Source organism: Leptonychotes weddellii, chromosome 11 (assembly GCF_054177405.1).
Source record: "Leptonychotes weddellii isolate Sample4059 chromosome 11, ASM5417740v2, whole genome shotgun sequence".
NCBI lineage: Eukaryota > Metazoa > Chordata > Mammalia > Carnivora > Phocidae > Leptonychotes > Leptonychotes weddellii.
The window spans coordinates 4,344,516-4,367,643 of record NC_138379.1 but is presented as its reverse complement, the minus strand read 5'-3'; the positions used below and the strand labels follow the sequence as shown (position 1 = coordinate 4,367,643).

Genomic DNA, 23,128 nt, shown 5'->3' with positions numbered 1-23,128 from the left:
CACACCACACACACACCACACACAACCACACACACCACACGCACAACACACACCACACGCACAACACACACACCACACATGCGCACACACACCACAAACCACACACACCACACACACAACCACGCACAACACACGCACACACCACACACGCACACACCACACACACCACACACAAACCACACACACCATACACACCACACGCACAACACACACGCGCACACACACCACACGGACGCACACACACCACACGCATAACACACCACACGCGCACACAACACACCACACAACCACATGCACACACCACATGCGTGCACACCACACACACAGCACACACAGCACACGCACACACCCCCACACTCCCCCCTCCCCCCCACACACCCTCTTGCAGAAAGGGCAGAGGCTGTCCGGGCGGCCCAGGAGTTGTCTGGGGCCCGGAGGGCCAGGAAAAGGACTGAGCTGGACTCCAGGTCCTGCTGGCCCTTCAGGGGAGGCTGCCGTCTCTGCCATCCCTCCCTGGGTGACCAGTCCTGCTCCCCGAGGCCATCCTTCGACTGGTGGGCTGGAGAGGAGCACTGTGCATGTCTCTCTGGCCTGGGTCCCACCGCCGGCTGGGAGGTGGTGCTAGTGCTTCTCAGAGGCCTCCCTTTCTCGGGCTGAGGAGCTGCAAAGTGGCTCTTCCGGCAGGAGGCCCCGGGAACAAAGGCCGCTTTTGAGGCCAGAGATGCCCTGGGCATGGCAAGCCGGGTGGCCTGGCTCTATCGCTGTAGCTCTCATCTGGCCAGCTGCTGGGGGGGCCCGGCCCCCAGGGCCTCCGGATGCCGCAGGGAGGGCGGGGCCGGCGGGCCGGGCATCGCTCTGGGGGAGACCTTACACAGGAGTGCAGTATCCTCTATCGCTCAGTTTTATTGCTTCGATCCCAGAACACATTCACCTGGCTAAACTTTTAAACGTCTGGAAGGGTGAATAGTGGAAAATCTCCCTCCTGCCTTGACCATTCAGTTTCCTCCAGCACATCCCATTGCTCCTAGTTTCTTCTGTGTCCTTCCAGAGGTCTCTGTGGGGGTGGAGGTGGGGGTGGAGAGCTGGGAGGACCCCCCGGGAGCCCTCCATAGGCACAACCAGGTAACAGGAGCCCTGCCCGAGATTTAGGACACGACCAAGGATGACAGTGAGGGTTTTGTATGTTTTTATTGTTTGTATAGTACAGTCTCCAGTAGCAGAAATGTATGCACAAAAAGCAATTCAAATAAAAGTTCAGAGTAAAAAAAAAAACTTTATCCCAAAGGACATTTACTCTATATAAGGGTTTCACAGCTCTAGCGTATCCATGCCCCCACATTCCACATACAGGCTGCTCTTTCCCACCAGGACCACCCCGTCAGGGACACCGGGGGCAGGGAGGGCAGCGGGAGCCGGCCCAGAGCCCAGGCCAGGCCACCCTCTCCCCACCGGGCGCACCGGGGCCCGGCGGCGGGCGCGGCAGCAGGATGACGCCTAGGGCCGCCAGCCCTGTCACAGAATCCACAACTCGGGGCTGAGCAGAGGTGGAGGAGAACAGGCCGCGGAGAGCAGGGCAAAGCCTGCTTTCTGGCGGGAGGGCAGGCGGGAGGCGAGTGTGTCCGCAGGTGCCTGCCCGCCGAGGCTGGGGTTAGTAGGGCACATTCAGTGGAGGAGGAGGGCAGGGCAGAGGCCGCAGACAGACGGGGGAGATGCGTCCGCGGGACAAAATACATAAAACAGGTCCGGAGGAGCTACATTCATCGAACGGAGACAACAGCCCACCCCCCGCACGGGCGTCTGCTGCCTCGAGCATCCGCCCTGTGGACCAGAAGGGGGAGGGAGCAGCTTCCGGGCACTCGCGGTCAGTCAGGCCGCAGAGCAACGTCACAGTCTGTCCCTCCTCACTCGCCGCCCTCAGGAGCCGGCGGCATCGACACACATTGTCACCACCGGAGGCCTGGTCACAGTGTTCCCCAGCACATGAATTCAAGTCCTTGAAAAATCAACATTAACTGAAAAAAAGTACCCGCAGAAACACTGTTTACTCGTGCTGTCTGCCGTCTCTGACTGCAAACTTCAGGCCCCACATAGAAAACGCCTTCTCTAGACTCAAAGGATTCTGAGAAATTGCACTATTGCGCTATTGTGCTATGTTTCTGCTTCCCGATCTCAGTGCAGAGTCCTAGTGAAATCGTAAACAAGATAGGATATAAATGTTACTCAATTTTAATACAGTCTTTCGTATCATACACATCTGTGTTCGGCAGCGAGCCATCCAAGCCTTGCCGCGGGGACAGCCGTTGGAGCGCCGAGGGCCCCGCTGGCCCGGCCGCCCCCACGCAGTCCAGGGATGAAGCAGACGGCGCCTCACACACTCACACCCCGAGCTTCCTCTTCTGGTCGAAATAGGCATCGAACCTCGCTTGGGCATAGTCCTAGGAGACACAAGAAAGCAGCCTCACCAAGGACTCCCGCCCAAGGCCGCCCATGTCCCACCCAGGCCCGCGGGCCGGCCACCACCGCGGACACAGGACAGAGTGACTCCGGCTGCCGCAGGCCGTCCAGGAGCCCAGACACCTTGCTCAGGCATCTTGGCCACCCCCGCACGCAGCAATCCAGGCGGGCCTTCCGTCTGCGTATCTGGCGCTGCCTGGGTTCACCCTCTTGTTTACCCTGAAGGCTGCAGGCTCCTCTCTCAAAGCAGAAGGTTCGCGGGGCTGAGTCAGCAAGTAGAGAGCAGAGGTGCAAGAAAGGTGCCCCAATTTTCTGGGATCACCCGCAGTAGGATGACTGCACGGGGCACGAGAGGGACGGCAGAGACCCTGGTCCTGAGTCCTGACCACCAGCACAGCCTCGGAAGCACCCACTCTGAATGGCAAAGTCTGCGACGCCGACCACCAGGAAGGGTACAGCGTGGCTGCTGCAAACCCAGCATCGGGGTGTAACTCGTATACCACAGAAATGAGCCCCTTCACACACACAGTTGGGCGGTTTTCACAAATGCGTCCCTCAAGTGCAGCGCCGGCACCACAGTCCTGCTGGAGAACATTCCGGCACGCTCAAGCTCCCATGGGCCCCGCCCTGACGCCTGGCCACAGGCGGCCTCTGAACCGATTTCCACCACCACGGATTGCCATAGAAAGCTCTTCCGTAATTGGAGTCACCCGGTGTGTCCCCTTCCGCGTCTGGCTTGTTTCAGCACACGTTCCTGGGATTCCTGCACGCTGCAGTGTGCGTCTGGGGTTCGTTCCTGTTTCCTGTGGAGTAAGTACTTGTCTATTATACGGATCTAACGCACTACAAATATCCATTCACCTGACTGGCAGGCAGGCAGTTTCCAGTTCGGGGCTATTAAACATAAAGCTGCGATGAGCATCTGAGTGCCGGTCGCGGTGTGGAAATAGGCTTTCATTTCTTCGGCTCGATACCAAAGTAGGAGGTCGCCGGGCCGCCCGCTTCATGTGCTGTCAGACCGTTTTCCAGGCGGGTTAGACCATCTACCTTCCCCCCAGCAACGTATGCGAGGGCCAGCGGCTCCGTGTGCTTGCTCCCACTTGGTCCTGTCGCTGTCTTACTGCTAAGCATCAGGGGTGCACGGGCTATCTCACTGGGGGTTTCATTTGCATTTCGTGTATTCCATTAAGCAGACAAAGAGACGTTTACTGGCCATTTCTTTATCTTCTGTGATGTGTCCAAATCTTCTGTTTATAAAGTAGCTCGTCTGGGTTCTTGCTACATTGCGATCTCTTTGTGTATCCTAAATACAAGTCCTTGTCAGATAGAGATCAGTGACATTCTCTCCAAGTCTGTGCTTGCCTTTTTATTTTCTTAACGGTGTCATTCAAAGAGCACAAGTTTTTCACTTTGATTAAGCCCAACTTACCATATCTTTTCTCTTTTATGGTCAGTGCTTCACGTAACCCAAGAAATCTCTGCTGTGGTCACAAAGATTTTCTCCCTTTGTTTTCCAGATGCTTTTACACTTGCGTCTGTTACCCATTTTAGTTAATGTGTGTGTGTGGCAGAAGGTCAAGGTTCATTATTTTTCCCACATGGCTCTTCAGTTGTTCCTGCACCGGTTTTGAAAATCTGAGCCCTTCCCCAGTGCATTAGCGTGGCTCTTCTGTTGAGTATCAGTTGACTGTATGTGTGTGTTTCTGGGCACCGGGCTCCGCTCCATTTGATGGATGTCTATCTTTACACCAATACCACACTGTCTTGATACGTCTTGAAATCAGGCAGAATCAATCTGCCAACTTTGTTAGTTTTAGTTTCACATTTTAGAAATATCTGTTTCTGCCAAAAAGCCTGTGAGGGTTTTGACTGGGATCACAGACTCTGGAAATCAGTTTGGGGAGAATAGACTCTTAATACGGAGTCTTCTGAAGCCATAAATGTGGTCTTGCTGTCCATTTACTTAGGTTATTGTAGCCATGTTTTACAGCTTTCGGTGTGAAGATCATGCACATATTTTAAAAATCTCATCCCTAAGTATTTCATGTTTTTATACCATTGTAAATACAACGAAATTTCATTTGGAACGGTTTCTACCACGTGGAACACAGATGGTTATTGTGCATTGCCCTTGTATCCTGTGACCTCCGTAAACTCACTCCACAACTCAAATAGCGTTTCTGTTGGTTCTTTCATATTTTCTCATGTACTTGATCACGTCACCTATAATAAAAAAGGCAGTCTTTCTTCTTCCTTTCCAGTATTTTTGCATTTCCTCTCTTTTCCCAGCCTTACTATGCTGGCTGGGTGCTCCGGTGGGCAGGAGCGCTCCAGCTCTCGCCAGTAATTATGACGCCAGCTATAGGTTTTCATACGTGCCTTGTGCCTGGTTAAGGAAGGACCCTTCTAGTCCTACTTTGCTGAGGCTTTTTTTGTTTGTTTGTTTTAAATCATGATCATGAATGGGTACTGGATTTTGTCAAATGCTTTTCCTTCATTCCCTAAGAAGATAATATGGTTTTTCTCACTCATTCTGTTAATATGCTGAATTACACTAACTGGTTTGTTTGCTTTTTTAAAGATTTTATTTATTTGACAGAGAGAACACAAGCAGAGGGAGAGAGAGGGAGAAGCAGGCTCCCTGCTGAGCAAGGAGCCCGATGTGGGACTCGATCCCAGCACCCTGGGATCGTGACCCAGGCTGAAGGCAGCCGCTTAATCGACTGAGCCACCCAGGCGTCCCTACACTAACTGGTTTTTAAAGTGTTAAATTAACCTTGCATTCCAGAGATAAATGCCACTTGATCATATTATCTTCTTGTAGACGTCAGATTTAATTTCTGCTAATATTTTGATAATGCTTTTTCTGTCCTGTTCACAAAGGGCATTTGCTCTGCAGTTTTCTTGAAATGTCTTTGTCTCCTCTCAGCATCACGACAATGCTTCATCAAATGAGTCAAGAAATGTCCCCTCCTCCCTTTATTCTCTAAAACCGTGTGCAGAATCGGTATCATTTCTTCCTTAAATGTTTGATGATATTCACCAGGACCTGCAGTTTATTCTACAGGGAGGTTTTCTGAGTATGAATTCAACTTATTCAATAACATATGACCACTTGTTAGGTTAGTTTTTGTCATTTGTATCTTTTCCAAGACATTTCATGCACGCTGTCAAATCTGTTGGTGTAAAATTATTCATAATATTCTCTTACAACATCCACAGGAGCTGGAGTGATGTCTTCTCCTTGTACTGATACTGGTCATGTGTGTCTTCTCTTTCTTTCTTGCTTAATATAGCCAAAAGTTTGTAAATTGTATTGAGCTTTTCAAAGAACCAACTTTTGGTTTCACTGATTTTCTCTTTTTTTCCCCATCCATTTTCTATTTCAAGGATTTCTGCTCTTAGCTTTCTTTTTTTTTTTTTCTTTAAAGTAGGCTCCACGCCCAACGTGGGGCTTGAACTCACGACCCTGAGATCAAGAGTCGTGTGTTCCACTGACTGAGCCAGCCAGGTGCCCCTCCTTTTATCTAGTTCTATTGATTCTGGGCTTACGTTGGTTTTTCCCTCTCTAGCTTCTTAAGGTAGAAGCTTCAGTCACTGCTTTAAGAACTTTCTTATCTAATACAAATGTATAATAACCTTCAAAGCCACAAGTTTTTAAACCCTGCTTTAACTGTATCCCACAAATTCTGATATATTGTGTTTTCATTATAATTTGTTCAAAATAGTTTCTAATTGTCTAGTTCTTCTTTGATCCAGGGTTGATTTATGTGTACTATTTCATTCCTAAATAATTGAAGAATTTTCAAGATTTTGTTGTTGTTGATTTCCTATTAAATTCCACCATGGTCAGAGAACATACTCTGTATTTCAATTCTTTTCAACTTGAGACCTGTTTCCTAATGCCCAGTATATGGTCTATCTTGACAAATGTGCCATATTCACTGGGCAAGGATGTACATTCGGCAGCGGGCATTCAGTGACGTCAGGCTGGGTGAGAGTGCCATCCCCTCCTCCGTCCCTCCCGCTGCTGTTTCTGGCTCTGCCTCTCTGCTCAGTTTTCTCAGGTTCTGCTTTATGTCTTTTGAAGCAAGACAGGAGGTAGGATGCCGCCTCGCCCTCACCCCTGCCCTACACATTTAGGATTTTTTTTAATGTCTTCTGGATTAACTGATCCCTTTATTATTATGAAATTGTTCCTTACTTTGGTAATATTTTTTGATGTGTACTTTGTCTTAACAATTTCACTTGACCATGGCTCTAAATCTGCTTTAAAATTCCTTATTCCCCCTTCTTTTGCCTAACAGCATCTATGCGTTACCAAACCTTCCACCTGGAAGCAGAAATCACCCTAACACAGGACTGGGAGGATGAAATGAACTCGTTATTCCCTCCACCTTCCTAAAGCAAGGCACTCACTACAGACTTTGTGAGCCCCCGCCCTGGGACACACCACCAACACTCATTACGGGGCAGCAGAGGGCTGGACTCACAGTTAAAACTATCTATGTCAAGGACAGTTCCTAAGGTTGGAATAAAATGACAGCCTGGTTTGTCGAACTCGCCTCCGTGGGGCGCTGCAGGCTGGAGAATGGAGCCACAACGGCAGGAGGAAACGCTTCAGGGCGCTCCTTCACCTGCGGTCCCTTGTGTCAGAGGGGACTGAGGTCAAGGGCTGGACCACGAGGGTCTGATTTCTACATCCCCCACCAGAGCCCCAGGGCCACACAGCACCTCTCTGAAGCAGGGAAGGTGGGCCTGCTGCCCTGCAAGCGAGGCCACCTCCAGAGGCAGACGCAGAGCCAGGCCAAGGGGGCTCACTGTGCGACATAGATAGCCTTCTGCGAAGAACGCAGATCCCCCACGAAGCAGTAACAAACATGGTGAACAATTTTCTTTCTGGGAATAGAAGAGAAAACCACCCCCAGAACATACCATGTATCCAAATTCAATGGATGAAATCTTGGCCTGCACAATGGACCAAAGTCCCCAGAAGAAATGGGACGCAAGGGCAAACCTGTAATTACAAAAGCAGGAGATGCACGTGAGATGTGTGGCACCGGCCACAGGCCAGGGGTGGGATTTCCTGCTGGCGGGCCCTGTAACTCCTTGGGGTCCAAACCCGGTCAGCCCTGGCCCACTCAACAGGATTCTATTCCACAGGGACCGGGAACAGGGTGGGGGCACCGCAGCTGGCCTCTCCCACCTCTGGCTGGGGGCAGGTGGACGTGCAGTGTGGACGCGCCCAGCTACAGTCCCGGGACTCACACGGAGGCCTCGGGGGCCACATGGGTGGTGCACAGGCTACGCTGGGAAAGCAACACTCTATGCTACACGTGTGAGGTGTGGCATCAGCAACCCTTAGCAAGTGCTATGCAGGGAGAGGAGGAACATGCAGGCCTCTGGATGACTTGCTGGCTTTCCCAGGAGGTAGGATGCCGCCTCGCCCTCACCCCTGCCCTCCCAAAGCAGTGAAACAGAGCAGAGGAGAGCGTGGTGGTGCCCCTCTCTAAGCCGCAGCATGGCCCCCGTCACCGCGAACCCAAGCTCCCCTCACAACAGTTGCCTGTGGGCTTCACTGAATGCTTCAGTGTCCTCAAACCCGACTGTTTTCCTTGTGGTCCCTGACCCACTACACGTCCCTTGGGGCTACCCTTTCTGTCGGGCTCTCCTCCATTTTTCTATCTCCAACCATTCTAGAACCAGAGAAGGAAGATCTATGTATCAGGGGGAGCCCCGGGACAGCGAGGGTAGGTGCACGCCCAGCAACAAGGGTGTGGACACTTCAGGAAGAGGTGATCTGTGGTAAGTGGGCTGGACAGGACAAGTGGGCCAAAGTCACTTAAACATTTTTACCAAAGAATCTTCTAAGAGAGCCCAAAGAATGGGAGTAACTCAGGTCTCTTGACTACAGAGATGAGTGTGTGTGATAAACAGGGGTCTAGACTTTCATGAAATGTGGAAGTTTCTCATCCCTGCTCTGAGAGCTACTGAAGAAACAGTTTAAAAGCAAGACTCAGAACCAACACTCACAATTTGTAATCAGTTTTTAGAAGAAACACATTACTGGATGGTGCCCACCACTCCACGAGCATCAGGTGGCAAAAGCGTACAGGACCTAGGCAGCACAGCCTCGTACAGCTGAGTCCTGTGTGCGCTCACAGCGCGGAGCACCATCCACGTGCCCTGACCCTTTACACCGACCCTGCTCTCCACACCTGCTGGGTGCTGAAATCTGGAGAGGTACCACATGCTCAGTTTTTGACAAAGTACAAGTCCCAGAAATGTATGTGTATAAAGAAGCTCCTAAAATCATGATTGCAAGTCGGCACCCCAATTATATTCTATAAATGGACGGCTATTTTATAAATTAACAACAACAAAAAAATTACCTATTGACTTCAAGCAACATTTCTTCTTCTATAATGGACTTTTCTTCATTACTGAGGTTTTCAAATTCATTATGGAATGCAGCCAAGTAATTGGAAATAAAGTGGAGCTTTAAAGAAAAGTAATCACATTAGAGTCAGTGACGGTGAGACAGACGGTGTCAACAGCTGTGCGGAAGCACGGCACATCTGGAGGACACCCGCACGGCCGGCGGAGCCTGGAGGAAGCTCACCGGTGCGGCAGTGATCTCCGGCTTCCTGGCAGAACTCTACTGCACTCGATGCCACACTGTCGGCAAGACAAGCACAGGAAACCACTACTACTTCTGGACAAAATCACCGAGGAGGAATCTACGCCACGCCCATGTTTCCCACAGCCTGGTCGCAAAGCAGGGTAAGCCTACATCTCTGCACACGGGCTGGCATTCCACACGGGCGCCAGGGAGCCCGAGGTCATTGGCAGAGGCTCCAGCAGAGCGGGAGCTGACCGGACCAGGCGAAGGGGCCTTCCACCTGCGAGCTGCCGTGGTGATGCCTTTATGTCCGTAAATCGGCAAGACCTAATTCTGGTTTGGAGAAGAGGTTCTACCAGGTCCCACGTGTAGTCTGCCCATGCATCAGGATTTAGGAGACCCCGTTCTTCAGTACCTCACACTATATCTAATGGCACCAGAACACAGCAAACCACCACTCGCTTTCTTTTATAAATAAGGAAACAGCAGGCAGTTGCTCTACCCAAAAGAACGCCACTGACTGATCACCTAGTTGGAATGCCAACACCTCGCCCAACTGCCTTCTCCCAGGTGGCTTTCACACTCGACCCCCTCCCACCAGAAAGCAGCGTTCCAGTTTGAGCGCCATCCTAGCAGGGCGTTCCGGAAGGAATAACCCTGGCAAGGCAAGGGGATGGCTCATGCCCAGTAAATTCTATGTAGCGGGCACCATCCTGAGCCTTTGTTTCTGCACACGAGGAAACTGAAGCACAGAGTCAGCAGGTGACAGTGAACAGTGGCAGATCTGGGTTCAAATCCAGGCACGGTTTTTAAAACCCATGCTTGAACTGCCACACGAGATGGGTTAATTTCTGGGAGATACTAAATGCTCAAATAGGCAATGAAGACAGAAAATTTGAATAGATCGATACCTAAGAGATGGTAACTAATGACTGTCCCTCCCCAAAAGTTCTAGGCCCACACTCTCTCACAAAGTCTACCAAAATTTTCAAAGAACATCTCATATAAATTTGTTCCAGAAAATTACGAAGGGACACCAAACTCATTAGACTAGCATAATTTTTATTCCAAAACCAGATATGAATAATAACTTTTTAAATGACCGTTAAAAGCCCGTTTCACGTATGTGCAGAGATGTCAAACTCCTAAATAAGAGACTAACTGGACCCAGCAGAGCGTTCCAAAATAACACACCTCATTCAAATGGTTTATTTTAGGAATTCCAAGACGGTTTAACATTTTAAAACATCCCATTAGCAGACTAAAGAGAGAAAAGCATGAGATTACCTACTAGGTGCAGAAAGGGTAGCTAATGAAGACCAACACCTCTATGTGACTTTTAAAACTGCTCAGAAAATCGAAAAGGCACTTCCTTCATTTCCGTGGCTGCGCGGTGCAGCCAGTCACACAGCTCTGCCGTCCATCGCCACCCACCACGCCGGAACCTGCCTTCTCGCCGGCAGAAAGCCCCCTCTTCCTGGCTGGAGAGTTGGCACCTCTGGCGCTGCCCAGTTTTTACGAAGTCTTTTACAAAGACTGCTGCTGTGTTCCTCCACCCCCACACCCTTCCTCCTCACACAGCATGACCTCGAGGCCCAGAACCAGCCTGGCCGCTCTGCTTGGGACGTACTCAAGCTCGTCACAGTCGGCCTTCCTGCACGGCAGGAAGAGGGCAATGGGGTTTTGGTCCCACAGCAAGTCAACATTTGAATGGCGGCCCCTGGCGTGTGGGCCATCTGCTGAAGACACGATCACCATGCCTGGCACAGGTGAGGGCCCAAGAGACCTCTCCTGAGCAAAATACAGCAGCCAATCGCATCCCCATCCTCATGCTGCCCTGACTGCTCTGATATGCGGCTGAGCCGGCAGGGCTCCCTGGAAAGGGCTGTCCCGTAGCAGGGGTTGTGGAGGGGGGTGGGCTGCTGCCCCGCACAGGCTCGGCGGACCCTCTCCCCAGCCCGGCTTGCTTCCACATCGCTACCCACTCACCCTCAACCCACGGCTCCAACGGTGGGCTGAGGAATGGAGTAGGGGCTCCCAAGGAGGAACTCCCCACAGGGTGATTCTTTTTTTTTTTTTCTAAAGATTTTATTTATTTATTTGAGAGAGAGCATGAGAGGGAAGAGGGTCAGAGGGAGAAGCAGACTCCCCACTGAGCAGGGAGCCCGATGCGGGACTCGATCCCGGGACTCCAGGATCATGACCTGAGCCAAAGGCAGTCGCTCAACCAACTGAGCCACCCAGGTGCCCGATTCTTTTTTTTTTTAAGATTTTATTTATTTGAGAGAGAGCAAGCAGGGTGAGGAGAAGCAGCAGGAGAGGGAGAAGCAGGCTGCCCGCTGAGCAGGGAGCCCGACACGGGGCTCGATCCCAGGACACCCAGGGGGTGATTCTTCACACAGCCCTCCCCCCCCCATACTCAGGACAGGAAAGGGAACTCTAACAGCACAGCAGCTACCAAGTCACGGTGCCCAAAGGCTACTTCTGTCTGCACAGAGTGAAACACAAGGGAAACACCGCGATCCCCACAAAGAAGGCCAGGACGCAGGTCAGAGGCTGGACTTCTTGGAAAAAACTAGAAGGAGCTACAAAAGAGACTGTGCTCTCTAGCTCAATGAATACAGGTTATCTCTGGCACAGGGATTAAAATGTCAGGTTTGTGTCCTGACACAAAATAACATTTTAGAGCAAAAGGGTTTGCTTAGCCATTCTGCGATTTGAAAAGGGTGTCGTTAGGGGCGCCTGGGTGGCTGAGTTGGTTAAGCATCTGCCTTCGGGTCAGGTCATGATCTCAGGGGTCCTGGGATCGAGTCCCGCATTGGGCTCCCTGCTCAGCGGGGAGTCTGCTTCTCCCTCTCCCCGCTGCTTGTGCTCTCTCTCGCAATCTCTCTCTCTCTCTCAAATAAACAAAATCTTTAAAAAATAAAAGGGGGGGGCGTGTCATTAAAAACGAAGATGCAATCAATTCTAACTGCATAAAATGGACTCCTGCAGTTTGGCTACTACCAAGCCTACACACAGCCGTCCCCTACCTGTTGTTTCTTGGTGGGGTACTTCAGGATGTTCGCTCTGAAGAAAGGGTACTTTGCATAGTTATAGTCGTACATCCATTCACAGAAATGATTCCCAATGTCGAATCCCCTGAAAAAGAGGTAAGAGCTGCGGAGAAGGGGGCAAACTGCCACACCATGAGGCTCCCTGGTCAGAGAAGGGAAAAGGCCGAGTCGTGAGCATCCCTCCCAGCAACAACTGTCCTTCCTGAGGTCCCCCAAGGACGACTGCCTCAGGGACAGGAAGAGCCAACAGGGCGGTTACCAGAACCAGAGCTGATGCTACAAAAGTGCCACCCAACCGACCCACCACGCAGGGGCAGTTGTTCAAGAACATTCTCTTGCACTCAGTACTCTGATCTCTGAAGCCAACAAAGCACCAAATTCTGAGTTCTGATCGCTCACTGCTGCCCCCCCACTACCAGCGAAGAACAGGCCCGGGCTGCAGGCCTCTGGGGCAGTGCACTATCTCCCAGGGTCCTGTGGCACGGCTCCCCTCTCCTCCTGTAGCTGTTTCATACCTGTAATTATAACTGCTGTATTCAAAGTCGATGAGCATCAGTCTCTGCTTTTCGGAATTCTCTCTGCCCTCCAGCATTAAGATATTACCTGCAAAAAGGTTCGGATGACATGCCATTTACTATGGCTGTGTTGCCCAGTCGAAGGCACGAGTCCTTGAACAGAAGGGCCAAGAGTGGTTCTGATCCCGCCAGGGAACCCCAACCATGCAGTGAATGAGCACAGGCCGCGGAGTGCCGGGAGCAGCACCGCCCCCCGAGCCCCAGCCCTCGGCAGAAGGCCCTGGGTCACACTGACAGCCCGAGAGTAACACGGCCCCACGCTCACCCAGGAACAAGAATGGCTCTCCCTCAGCGTGCTGGGGCAGCACTCCCCAGACTTCTCACAGGTGGGCACAAAGGAAAATGCTTGACTGGCACGCTGGAGTTCTAGCCGACCCAACCTCCCCAGCAGCTAGGGAGCTGTGTCCTGCTGTCCTCCCTGATGAGGACGCCACAGGTGTGCTCAGCCGCACCGGGCTCTGTGGACCCTGCTTGGCCCCGATGCTTTGCCTCGCCTGGTGCTCCAAGGAGACCACAGGCAGCATTCCCTCCACCGTATTTCCTGTACGGCTGAATTCTGGGCCCGAAGTGAAGTGGCGGCAGACTGGCTCTTCAGGCATCCGTTCCAAGACCTCCCACAGGTGACACAATGTCCAGCATTGGTCACTACCAGGCTGGCGGGTGAGCACTGGTGAGCCAGGCTTTGCTAGTTCTTTGGCCACGCCCTCTCCCGGGTTCCTGCAGGAGGTGCTCTTTCTAGGCTTTTTAGCACACAAAATCCGCTTCCAGGGGACATTAAAAGGAGATGCTCAGAGCAGCAGAACAAAGTAAATGTACAAGCCCCACCTCCTCCAGCCTTTCACTGGCCAGCAGACCTCCCACAGACCCCGCTGATGACAGCTTGCAGCTGACTATGGCCCGCTAACAGTCTACACCCTGCTCGACTTGCCCGACCGTGATCAGCTAATTAATAAACTATCAAACTCATGTCTGATTGATGACTGGTCTTCAACAGGGACTGTTGTCAAAATTAAAAACAAACGGCTGAGCCTGGCAAAGGGCCCGAGGGTGGACGTGAGCCAGCTGTGATGGAAAGGACAGGGACAGCAAGGCAAAGCCTCACCAAAGCCCGGCCCCACCGCGGCACCAGCGGGAGCTGCCCAGCTAGATGCGGCCTCCGTCTGAAGTCACACGGAGGGGTACCCGGCATCGTACTTTATGAAAGGCAGAGAAACCCAAGGAGAGCAGATGGCCTCGATTAGCTGCGAGGTGTGGCCAGGGCAAGGCCCCCAGGACAGAGCGGGGCGGTCACCCCTTACTGCGTTCTCAGATTATCAAAGTTGCGTGTTCACCAGAGTTAAACACTGAACAAACATGTGACTTAGAAGGTTTCAGTCCTTTATCCAAGCTCCCAGTTTAGTGAATGTTCTCATTTTTTCTTCTATGAATATATTTTTTACAAAAATGGGAGAACACCCCATGTGTTTTTCTAAAACTTGCTTTTTTTCTCTTAATATATTCTGGAGATTTTTCTGTTGGTCTGCATAAAAACGACCTCATTCCTTTTCATAGTCATACAATACTCCACTGTGTGGCCGTCCCATTATTTCATGCATGTACTCCCCTCGGCGCGGACACCTGGCATTCGTCACACACACTGGAGGCCGCTAAGGAGACACGCACGCCCAGCCTCACATAACAGGCAGTGATTCTTACCTTCCTGACAGTCATTATGACAAAACACAACCGGAGAGGGGGTGGATTCAAGCAGCGACCTGCAAAGGGAATCACACCGCAGGTCAGATGTCTCGGTGCGCCCGGGACGAGACTGGTGCTCGGCACCGCCACGCAGCCTCCCTGCAGCGCTGGCCCCGCGAGCCCCGGGAGCGCAACCCGGAGTTCCAGGCCAGCCCCGCTTGCAGCCCCTCTTCCCTGGGCGGGCCCTCCCGGCCCAGAGCACGACCCTCCTCCTCAGTCTGCTCCCGCCCTGGTTTCCGTCACACCTGCCATCACCACCTGGTGTTAGGGGACGCATTTGCTTGTCTCCGTCTCTCCTAATGAGACACAAGCGCCCCGAAGGCCGTCCTGGTCCCCACGTCCTCGGCGCCGCTCACACCTGTGAGTGACGAGAGCTGTGCCTTCTCGCGCTCGGGGTGAGTGCGCCCCCGGAGCCCGCGCGGCGCCCCTACTCACAGGCCAGAGCTTGGGCTGAACAATTCCCCCACCTGCCCCCGTGGCTTCTGCTTCGGGTTTTGTTTCAGAAAACCCCGACTGCGCTCACGACGGCTCCTCACCTCAGGTACTCCAGCTCCAGGGGCAGGTTGTAGTGGAGGAGACGGTGAAGCTGCTTGACCCGTGGCTCCCCGGCAAACTTAATCCTCAGCACTTGGTTCAGGTATCTGGCAGAAAAAGGGGGAACAAAATTCACTGCTCAGTTCACCGCGGCTCACCGGCGGGGCTCCTGTCAAGTATAATCACGAGAGGGCAGTGGGAAGCCCCCGGCCCGGGACACAGCCCGGGGCTCCAGGCCCTGGAGAAAGCTTGTCCCCTGCCCACCCACCCGCTCGGCGGAGCAGAGGAAGACCTCCGGCCACCACGGCAAACGAGTACTCACTCTGCACCTCTGGTAGCCGCTAATAGAAAACGGAGTTAGAGCCAAGCGGTTTGACCACTTACTTTTCCATTGTTCCAAAAAGCCATTTTGGTTCCTTATTGAATGGCATTTTCATACCATGAAATGTGGCCATTTTCTCAGCTATTTCTGCAGAAATATCTGGCAAACTTAATTCTTCAGTGTCTAAGCGCCGGCTCTGGAATGAACAAGGGAGTCAGAAAATACCATTTCTCCGGGGAACCTGGAGGGTTAGGGGTGCGATCACACCAGACTAAGACCTAGCAGCCAGTCTGTCTCAGCTGGCGCACGAAACTCCCTGCGGAACGCGCCCCATGGACAGTGACCCAGCGACCGCCAGGGCATTTCTCAGCAAGCAGGGGGCCACCTCCACAGGCCAATTTTATTTTGAACCCTTTGAACCATGAGAAGGTCCTTCTCACATACAAGCATCTAGGTGGACTCCCCCTCTCTTCTCTGTACCCTCACTAGAGGATGCCCTCCTCCCCGCTAAAAGCTGCGGGTCTCAGGGTTGTTGCATGAGCCCGTGTCCAACTCCTTCAGCGGCTCGGACACCCTGGCCTGACCCATCGCAGCCAAGAGATGCTCAGCACAGGTCCTCCTGAGAAGCACGGCCAGGAGTTCAGGATGAGTCATGCACCCCCTCGTCCATGGTGGCGCATGCAGCAGCCCACCCGGCATGGAGCAGGCTCTCAGAGCGCACAGCTGAACGAAGAAACAGAGGGGCCAAGCCCCCACCACGCGCTTGCCCAGCTCCTCCTCCCGAGGAAATCACAATCAACTAAGACCAGTCTGTCTTTTCCACATGCACTGCTCCCCTACAGAAGCCCAAAGAGGCATGCCTCTGAAAATCCTGAGTGCCACAGCCATGGTATTCCTACAAGTTAGAGAAAACCAGCTCAAATTCTGGCTTTAATCCTCATTTCAAAGTCACATGGCCAAAGGCACGCTACTCAGACCTCTGTGTCTGACTTTCTGATTTCTATAAAATGAGAAACATGACATGGAGTCCCTGCGGGGCTGCTCTGACCTAGAGCAGACAAGGCAGCAAGCGCCCTGGGCCGGCACCCAGCCAGGAGGTCTCGACAAATGGCAGGAGCCTGATGACGAGAGCTCAGAGCTTTCTGGAAGCAGCAGGCTCAACTGCGTCCTCCTCCACCCGGGAATCCTCCAAGTTATCAAGTGATCGGGCCAAGGTTAAGGACATGGGACTCAGCTCCTAGTGGGAGCTCACTCAGCTTTCACATGGCTCTGTTAAAAAAATGCCATTACTTTGTTTGACATTGTGGAAAGTCAGGCTAACCATGCTCAAAGATGAACATATTTCAGAGTTCTAAGCTCCTTTCCCAGCACAGGGAAAGAGCAATAGGAGACTGACCAGGTCCTTAGAGTCACTACTCTCCTGTGCCCTCTGAAAAACGGCTGTAGGAACCAGACGAGGTGGAATGCATCCCACTCCATGCAGTGCTCAGGAGTGAACCTGGAAATAACATGCGCTAGCAGGCTGAGCCAAATGAAATCACCATTTCTGGGGTCAAAAACAGTTGATAACTGGTAGTTTCATGTGGTTCAACCTACTCTTTAACAGAACTTTAAAAAGTCTTCACTATATAAAACATATACAAAAGAAGACAGAATTTCAGAAGTAGAACAGTATCAATCCCACAGATGCTAAAACCCACGGATTCTGGTCCAGGGCAGGACAGTCCCATTATTCTGGGTTGTGCTCACTTACCTTCCCTAAAAAGAGAAGTTTTACCACACATGTATATTTTAAACAGTTTTTAGTTTGCTTTCAGTGGGCTTTATTAAAATGGTATACTCTTTGCAGTCTTCCACAATCTGGTTTTATCACTCAATATTATGTTCTTAAGATGTCGCCACTTCTAACCACAGGAAGTGTTTCAGATTTTCCATGCTTTCAGATACTTTATTATCTCATTTGATTCTCATACCAGTCGGATGTTATGGGACAGTTACAAATGAAAACCCTGCCAAGTGGCCAGCCAGGTGCCGGGGCCAAGACGGAAGGTCTGTTGGTTTCGGCACAAACCCAGGCTGGCAGCCGCACACATGAGACCACTGCACCAACCAGCAGAGGGCACCCCTCCTGGGACACAGGTCCCAAGAAGGCTCCTATCCCTGGGCGGTGGAGATTAGACAATTAGGACCCCTTCCTCCAGCCTCCCGCTGGAAACAGGTTGAGTCCTGGCAAGCAGAGCATCCCTTCAGCCAGGGTCCCTGTGCTTAACCACTGCACAACTATACAGGGCAAGCCCGCACACAGAGGTGGCCACGTGAGGCAGGGCAGGAGACCCTGGTCCTCGAGGAGCTCACACAGGTGGAGACGTTACAGCAGCATCAGAAATGCCTCAGGACAGCAAGAAAAGGCAAACAGTCCTGACTCTTGGAAACAGGATTTGAGCTGGGCCTTGCAACATCAGCTGACAGCTGACGGGCACCTGGGAGCTGGGGAGACTCAAATGGAGGGAGTGAGCTGGGAGACAAGGCAAAGAACAGTGGCGGCCCCACAGGGCAAAGACCCAGGTATGGCTCGGTGTGGCCAGGACCACGGGGCTCTGCACTGAGTTCTAAAGGTGGCCCCAAAATTGAGAGGAACAAGGGGAAAGGGGAAAGGTTCAGGGCAAGCAGCTTCAGGGGACAATGGAATGTTAGGTTTCATATATAGCTTTCATTTGGATGAACATCTTTGCAGGAAAGACAGAGGTTCTAATGTAAATTCAAGAGAAATCTGTTTTTTCTTTATTTCTGATACAGTTTCATAATGTTAAGTCCCATTTAGTGTGTCCGCCCACGACCTCTCAGGCTCCCGCAGCACCGAGACAAAGAACCCGTCTTCTGTCTGTGGCGTCCGTCAACTGACCAGTCGAGAACACATCTTACCGGGATGAACTGCTCCAGGCGGCCTTGGGGAAAGATGCCGTAGAGCTTTGGCCCAAGCGCCCTCTCTGCAAGAATGGCAAACATAACGCTCTCCAGAACCATGGCCTCGGCCCCCTAAAACAGACAGCAACACAGTGGATGTTTACTGAGGGCTGACTACGTGCAGGCCCCACAAGCACTTCCACCCCCAGCATCCCTACCATCGGGCGCTACCAGCACCTCCCCCACTTCATTTTTTTTTTTAAAGATTTTATTTATTTATTCATGAGAGACAGAGAGAGAGGCAGAGGGAGAAGCAGGCTTCCCGCTGAGCAGGGAGCCCGATGTGGGACTCGATCCCAGGACCCTGGGATCATGACCTGAGCCGAAGGCAGATGCTCAACCATCTGAGCCACCCAGGCGCCCCACTTTAAATACGAAGAAACAGGTCAACATCTTGTAATCTGCAGGACCCGCGCTTGCAACCATCACACTATACTGATGAGATTGAAAAGTCAAATTTAACCGAGTCACTGATTCCAAAAATAGAACAGTGTCTATTGGTATTTTCTTGCTTGCATTTATTTTACAACTTCTCTGAGTTCCACCCATGACATCTTCCCAAAGGCCACCAACAGGCTGTCCATTCCAGTCAGCACAGAGCAGGAGTGCACCGGCCACAGGGGCCTTCTGCCCCCAAACCGATCCTTAAGGGCGACTGACAGACCTGGGCCTGTTTTTTGGGTCCAAAGAGCACCCTGGCATGGAGCATTCACGGGATCTATGCTCTGCTCTTCCCAATCTTCTCCCTGCTGCCGTTTTAATGTTTGTCTCTTGCCAAAACCCAATGATGCTCATATGCTATCTTCAGTCCTAATAACCCATGTGGGATCTAGAATCATCCTGCCTTCAAAAACTATCTTTAGCGGCGCCTGGGTGGCTCAGTCGGTTAAGCGTCAGGTCATGATCTCAGGGTCCTGGGATCGAGCCCCGCATCGGGCTCCCTGCTTAGTGGGGAGTCTGCTTCTCCCTCTCCCTCTGCCTCTCCCCCTGCCTCTCCCCCTGCCTGTGTTCTCTCTCTCTCTGAAATAAAAATCTTAAAAAAAAAAACAAACACTATCTTTTGGTCTCAGTTCAAATTCACTCCTTAGTACTTTGCCATTAAACAGCAAATTAGCCTCTAGGCCACTGTGTCTGAGGAGGGGCCGGCAAGTGTAGCTAGAAAATGCTTTCAGGTGATCCTTATTCACCCCTTGTTAAGAAATGCGCCCTGGGGACTATGATCCCGCAGAAACACTGCCCAAAGTGAAACAGCTCTTTAAACTCAGGTTATAAAAACACACGCAGGGTGCCTAGATGGCTCAGTCGTTAGGCGTCTGCCTTTAGCTCAGGTCGTGATCTCAGGGTCCTGGGATCAAGCCCTGAATGGGGCTCCCTGCTCAGCGGGGAGTCTGCTTCTCCCGCTCCCCCTGCTTGTGCTCCCCCCTCCTTTCTCTCAAATAAATAAAATCTAAAAAACAAAACCAAAAAAACCACACACGCAACAGGACCTACTCAGGCAATGACAGGATGCTAAAGTTACAGAGAAGAAAACAGAGAAGTTACTTTTCCAAAGGACATGGAACCACATTAGAGGAAAAAGTAATTTGGTCACTCTCACATTTGGGGGAGCAAACAGATTTGCCAGCCGGTGACCTCCCACAATTATAGTTTAGCCACTGTCTTGTGTCACCTACAACTGTGGTCTGACCACCTTGTGAGGCCTAATTTTATTTTACTCATTTGCAGTTTTTGTTTTTTTTTTTAGATTTTATTTATTTATTTGACAGAAAGAGACACAGCGAGAGAGGGAACACAAACAGGGGGAGTGGGAGAGGGAGAAGCAGGCTTCCCGCTGAACAGGGAGCCCGATGCGGGGCTCGATCCCAGGACCCTGGGATCATGACCCGAGCCGAAGGCAGCCGCTTAACGACTGAGCCACCCAGGTGCCCCTCATTTGCGGTTTTTTTTTTTTTTAAGATTTCATTTATTTATTTGACAGAGAGAGACACAGCGAGAGAGGGAACACAAGTAGGGGGAGAGGGAGAGGGAGAAGCAGGCTTCCCGCAGAGCAGGGAGCCTGATGCGGGGCTCGATCCCAGGACCCTGAGATCGTAACCTGAGCCGAAGGCAGATGCTTAACGACTGAGCCCCCCAGGCACCCCTCATTTGCAGTTTTGTATCTAGGACTGCGATGAGCTAAACTATGTCCTCCCCAAATTCACGCATTGAAGCCTTAACCCCCAGTGGGATGGTGTCTGGAGATGGGCCTTTAGGAGGTGGTTACGTATAGATGAGGTCACGAGTGCAGGGTGTCCATGTGATCAGCGTCCTTATGTGAAGGGTCCCAGAGAGCCTGCTATCCCTCCCTCCGTCCCTCCACCACGTGAGGACACAGGGAGAAGGCAGCACCTGCAGGCCAGGAACCCAGCACCCAGACCTCAGACCTCCAGCCTCCAGAAATAAATTTCTGGGCAGCCCCGGGGAGTCCGTTACGGCAGCCTGAGCAGACTAAGACACAGACAGTACAAACGTAGCACTGATCTGTCAGGTCCACAGAGCTGAGAGCAGGGTTTGAGAGAACCCCTTGGAGGAGGTACAGTCACTGCTGGCCCCACGTCCAGCACCAGAGACGCCTGCAGAAGAGCGTGCACAGGTCTGCAAGGCATCTCTCAAACTCTCCACCTGGAACCTGCACGAAGCGAAATGCCATGGCGAAGGCAGGCTGGGCACAGCGGGACCCCAGGGCTCCAGGGGTGACAGCAGGCGGGTTGCGCAGCCGTTAGCCAGCTGTACGCCCCCCTACCCACCCACAATTTCAGAGTTCAGTCAGGATTTCTTCCGTCTAGGTATCCAGGTTTCATCACAATTAAAATTTGTTTTTCGGTTTCCCTCCATGTAAAGTGACAAAGCCCAAGGGCATCAGGGTGGGCTCCATATAAAACACATATCTGTGCCCGGTCCTAAAGGGGCCTTCGAGTTTGAAGTTGCAAACTTTATACAGAGGTGAAGCCCCACTGCGTTCCCTCAGGAGGCTTAGCACGCTGGGCATCGCGTGCACTCAGTACAAAGGCCGTGCCGTTGCTGGGCTGAACACACTGCCCGGAGTCCTCCAGAGCCAAGTCAACCCGTCACCGGGATGGTGGAGAGAAGGTGGATGGAGACTTAAGAGCTTTGCAATTCTCTCTGGCATCTCTCTGAACACCGTAAACAAGAAATCTCTTTGTTCACATGTAATACCGCAGTTCAGCATTTATTCCCAGTAGGGAGGAAGAGGAGCTGCGTGTGGAGGAAAGAATTTGGAGGAAGAAAAGAAGGAAAACACTTAAGAAAGACAGGCAGGTTAAGAAGCAAGAAAAATGGAGAGGTTAAGAGGGATAGTAGGTAATCTTAGAATGAGTGCATCAACTACTGGAAGCCTTTTTGTAACTACCAGGTCTCCAAACACCTTCCTGCTTGCTATTTAAGGAAGCCAGCATAGTAAAGAACAGGGCGGGACCCGCACGACCCAGTCCTCTGCCCCAGCTCGCCTGGGCGCAGCCACCGGCCACCCAACCAGAGCTGGTCGCACTTCCTGGGGACAGAAGGTCCTACCTCCACTTGAAACCATTTGCTTTGGATTCAGAAACATTCATCTATCTTTAGCCCAAAAATATTTACTGGAGGTCCCCTATGTGCCTGGCGCTGTGTTAAGCCCCGGGGAAACAAGAACAAGGCACGACCCAGGGACCCCTTCCCGAGCGAGAAGCAGACACGAATGCACAAGGCCAGCATAGGCTTTGATAACCGCGGGGACAGGGCGGGGTGGGGCGGGGCGGGGCGGACTGGGGTGGCTGCTTCTAGGGAAACGGTGACACAGACACCTGAGGGGTGAGAAGCAAAAGCACATTCAGGGACCTGGGAGACCACCCCCCCAGCGGAGCGGGCAATCAGGGAAGAGGAGGACAAAGTGAGCTCGGAGAAGCCAGGAGGTCTGGGCCAGCCATGACGTTCTCGGCACACCCGCAGCGTCTAAGGCTAACGCATGGCCACTGAAGAGGAACCCGCACAGAGCCTGAGCGCTCCCAGTGACTGTCCCCACGGGAAGGAGCCCATGTTACACAGCAAGCTATCCAGCACACCCAACCCCTAAAACAAACTTACATGCTCACCACTGTGCAAGACTTTCTAGTATTTTCTAGCCTATTTCATTTTAAAAAGCAGCAAAAATGCTGACATTTCACATGCCCTTCGAAGTTTTACAACCCACCACGTGAAGCCCTGATTCAGATGGGGGCAGGAGGGCGGCCTCGAGGGTGAAGGCGAGAGCTGTGCCAGCTGCTCAGGGGAAACAGGGGAGAAGGGTAAGGTGGCCACTGGGTCCGGCAACGCGGAAGTCCTTGGTGTGACCAGATGGGGCAGGGGACAGGTGGGCGGGGGGGATCAGCGAATGGAAGAGGGAGGGGGACTGCTGGGGAGGCAGAGGTGTGCAGACTGACAATTCACTTTACCTACACAGTTGTATTTCTTTATAAAAATTAAAATCCTGTAATAAGAATATCGAGATTATGAACTTTTGGAGAAGACAGAGTAACATTTCTGTGATATTCTTGCCAAAAATATATAACCTCATTCCAGTCACGAGAAAAGGTGAGACGAACCTACACTAAGGGAACATTCTTTTTTTTTTTTTTAAATGAGGTCACATGATTTATTGAAACATTCACTTGTCCTTTCTCGATACATTCTATTCTCTTAGAGATTGTATTACAAAACAGATGCAAAATTTGCCAGATGTAATGTGTTTTTAGGAGAAAGGATACTTTGACCCCATACATTTCCTCCACAGTGTCCTTAATCACTTTTCCATTGCATCCTGAAGCTTCCAAAGTAGGAATCAATTAGGGGT

General features: G+C 51.9%; 1 protein-coding gene across 2 annotated transcripts in view; it reads right to left on the bottom strand.

Annotated features, from left to right (window-relative positions):
• Nucleotides 1-1,169: 1,169 nt before the first annotated feature.
• Nucleotides 1,170-23,128, bottom strand: part of CHKA (choline kinase alpha) — a 62,978-nt gene continuing 41,019 nt past the window's right edge. For both annotated transcript variants that reach the window (XM_006743621.3, XM_081797661.1), the window contains 9 exons: nt 18,223-18,336; nt 15,363-15,496; nt 14,981-15,085; nt 14,403-14,461; nt 12,648-12,735; nt 12,109-12,217; nt 8,847-8,953; nt 7,390-7,471; nt 1,170-2,435 (listed from right to left, as the gene is read on the bottom strand). In XM_006743621.3, the coding sequence (XP_006743684.2) occupies nt 2,376-2,435; nt 7,390-7,471; nt 8,847-8,953; nt 12,109-12,217; nt 12,648-12,735; nt 14,403-14,461; nt 14,981-15,085; nt 15,363-15,496; nt 18,223-18,336 (858 nt within the window). In that variant the 3' untranslated portion in view covers nt 1,170-2,375. The remainder of the gene's footprint in view (nt 2,436-7,389; nt 7,472-8,846; nt 8,954-12,108; nt 12,218-12,647; nt 12,736-14,402; nt 14,462-14,980; nt 15,086-15,362; nt 15,497-18,222; nt 18,337-23,128) is intronic.